The sequence below is a fragment of the Eimeria mitis genome, genomic scaffold (assembly GCF_000499745.2).
Source record: "Eimeria mitis Houghton genomic scaffold, Emh_scaff2481, whole genome shotgun sequence".
Lineage (NCBI taxonomy): Eukaryota > Apicomplexa > Conoidasida > Eucoccidiorida > Eimeriidae > Eimeria > Eimeria mitis.
Genome location: NW_013570820.1, coordinates 1,645 through 4,125, shown reverse-complemented (window position 1 = coordinate 4,125; position 2,481 = coordinate 1,645). Strand labels below are relative to the sequence as shown.

Below are 2,481 nucleotides of genomic sequence, written 5' to 3'. Positions count from 1 at the left end.
GCTTCATCAGGCTCTCAAGTAAGGAACTCCGCAGCGGGGCGCCTAGCCCTGCTGGAGGCACACCGTTGCTGTTCTTAGGTACTAGGGTTTGCTTCCGCCCGCTTCGCCTGCATTTCTTGATGTTTGTCGTGTGTGCATGGATGCTTCGTGGTGAGGGTCACTTGAGCACAAGCCGGTGCTCTTTCACAGTCTGCTTATGAGGGCTTTGAACGAGAGGCCCCGCTACCTTATACGCGACGCGGGGCGTTAGACTGAAGGCAGTAGCTGTTGGGCGTCATTCCTCGATCCGCATCGAAGAGAAGCAACAGCAGCAGCAGAGCAGCTTTGCCGCGCTTGCTGCCGTTGCAACCCTTTTTGGAATGCTTTTTGCTCGCTCTCTCGCCATATCATTGCTCCCGGACCGCATGCCCAGCGGCAGGCGATCTGCATTAAGACGGCCTGCAGGCGGAAACTCTAGGAATGGCCTGACGACGAAGGCCGCAGAGGTATGTTTGCCTCTGGAGAATGCGAGTGGAATCTACGTGTGCCTTGAGGTGTATATGCCTCTGAAATTCACGGGGGAGAGAGGCCAGAGGTAGCGCTTTCAGAGAAGACTACTTCTGTCTTCTGTGAAGAAGCAGTGTGCCTTCAACATGGCAGAGAAGCCTACAGTGCAGTTTGCGAGAGCGGGGTGCAGAGAGGGCCCTCTGAACTCAACAGCCCCTTAGGGGAGTTATGCATGTATAGATAGGGCCGGCCGCTCCCTCTCAGCAGAAAGGTCGTGCCGCAGCTCCCGCGCAAATAAGCACCACAGAGGATGGCGAAGAGAAGCTGCAGCCANGCAGAAAGGTCGTGCCGCAGCTCCCGCGCAAATAAGCACCACAGAGGATGGCGAAGAGAAGCTGCAGCCACAGCAACAGCACCGCAGGCTGCGGCTGAGGACATCACACATAGGCCTCAGCAGGGTGTGAAAGACTGGGCATTAGCTGGTCCTTTGCTGCAGCTCGGAAAAATGGAAAGCGGCGCCTCCGTTCTCTTGGGCGGGGCTGCTCTGGCTGTTCTACGTCTGAAACGGCTTACTTGCGTGTCTGCACTCCGAATGCGTGCTGCATGCATGCACCATGGAAGTGTTGTACTTTAGCTGCGGATCGGGCGTTGCGAGGCGCAGGTGTGAGGTCTCCGATGATGTGCGCTGCTGCTCTGCTGTGCAGCAGCCCACGCGGAGAGCGCCTGCCGCCGCAGTTGGCGCGTCAGACCGCATAGGACGGGCGCTGGCCTCCATGCGGAAGGCTTTCAACGAGGGGTCCGCGGCTGCTGGCCGAGGAAGCGTGCGAGGCGGCGCCGCCGGAGGTGACCTCAGGGGCAAGAGGCTTTCTGAGCCCAAGCAGCGGGCTTTGAGAGTTGGGAGCGATATGCTGGAGGGGTTGGATGGGGAGGAAGACGAAGATGATGATGACGATGATGAGGGTGATGAGGAGCTGGAGGCGGACTTAGATGATGATGAAGAAGATGATGATGATGCGGAGGACGATGCGGGATATGCAGATGAAGACTATGACCCTATTGCACCCAGGGGGCCTCTTGAAAACAACAACTATGGGGAGGTCTGGCTGCCAATTCAAGCGCGCCCTCGCCGCAACCGCAAAGATCACGCCACGCGCCGCCTTGTGCAAGAGAGCCTCGTGAAGCCCTCCAGTTTGATTTANCTACCACCTCTCGTAGATACCCGCAAGCAAGGTGTACGCATGCTGCGAGCTCTGTTTGCCTCCCGCAGGAAAGGAGTGAGCCGATAGCGTCGCTGCCGGGGCACCGCCGGCTGAGTCCCGCAGACGTGTTAAAAGAAGTGGAGGAGGCCCGCCGTTATGGTGTGAACGCCTTTATGCTGTTCCCCAAGGTGGACGATGACCTCAAGAGCCCCCTGGGTAGGTGGAACTGTATCTGGGAAACGGGGCAGGGCTGGGGTTGGGGGGGGAGCGGCGGTTTCTGCGTCGTGCTGTACTTTGCAGCGTGGGTGGGTGGCAGGCTTCTGGCTGACCAGTTGATACCGTCAAGTGTGGCATCTGGGGGTGTTTGCTTGGCAGGTGAGGAGAGCAGCAATCCCGATGGGCTAATGCCTCGTATCATCATGGCAATCAAGGATGCCTTCCCAGATGTTCTGGTGCTCGCTGACGTTGCTCTCGACCCCTATAGCACTTCAGGCCATGACGGCGTTGTCGACGAGGAAACAGGAGTTGTACTTAATGACATGACAGTCTACCAAATTTGCAAACAAGTTAGTCCCCCTGCGGTTGCTCTTTAGGTTGTGCTTGCTTGGCTCTTGCTTCGCTCTAAAAAACGCCCAAGTGGTCGTTATATTTCCTTGCTCCAAAGTAGAGCTCCTCGATAGCTACCCAGCATGCGTGGTCTACATGATTGCGGGGTTACTATGAACCCTACGGTTGGGGGCATCCATGCCTGAGTGGACATCGTGTTCTTTAGAAATCGAGGCAGTTGGTTTGTGGC

At 57.3% G+C, this 2,481-nt stretch overlaps 1 protein-coding gene across 1 annotated transcript in view; it reads left to right on the top strand.

The window, feature by feature from the left end:
* The window catches only part of EMH_0054480 (uncharacterized protein), a gene marked incomplete at both ends in the record, with an annotated part of 3,864 nt that extends 1,586 nt beyond the window's left edge, over positions 1 to 2,278 (top strand). Inside the window, 3 exons of the mRNA XM_013497124.1 lie at positions 1,148 to 1,583; positions 1,754 to 1,901; positions 1,986 to 2,278. Of these exons, the coding sequence (XP_013352578.1) occupies positions 1,148 to 1,583; positions 1,754 to 1,901; positions 1,986 to 2,278 (877 nt within the window). The remainder of the gene's footprint in view (positions 1 to 1,147; positions 1,584 to 1,753; positions 1,902 to 1,985) is intronic.
* Between the last annotated feature and the right edge of the window lie 203 nt (positions 2,279 to 2,481).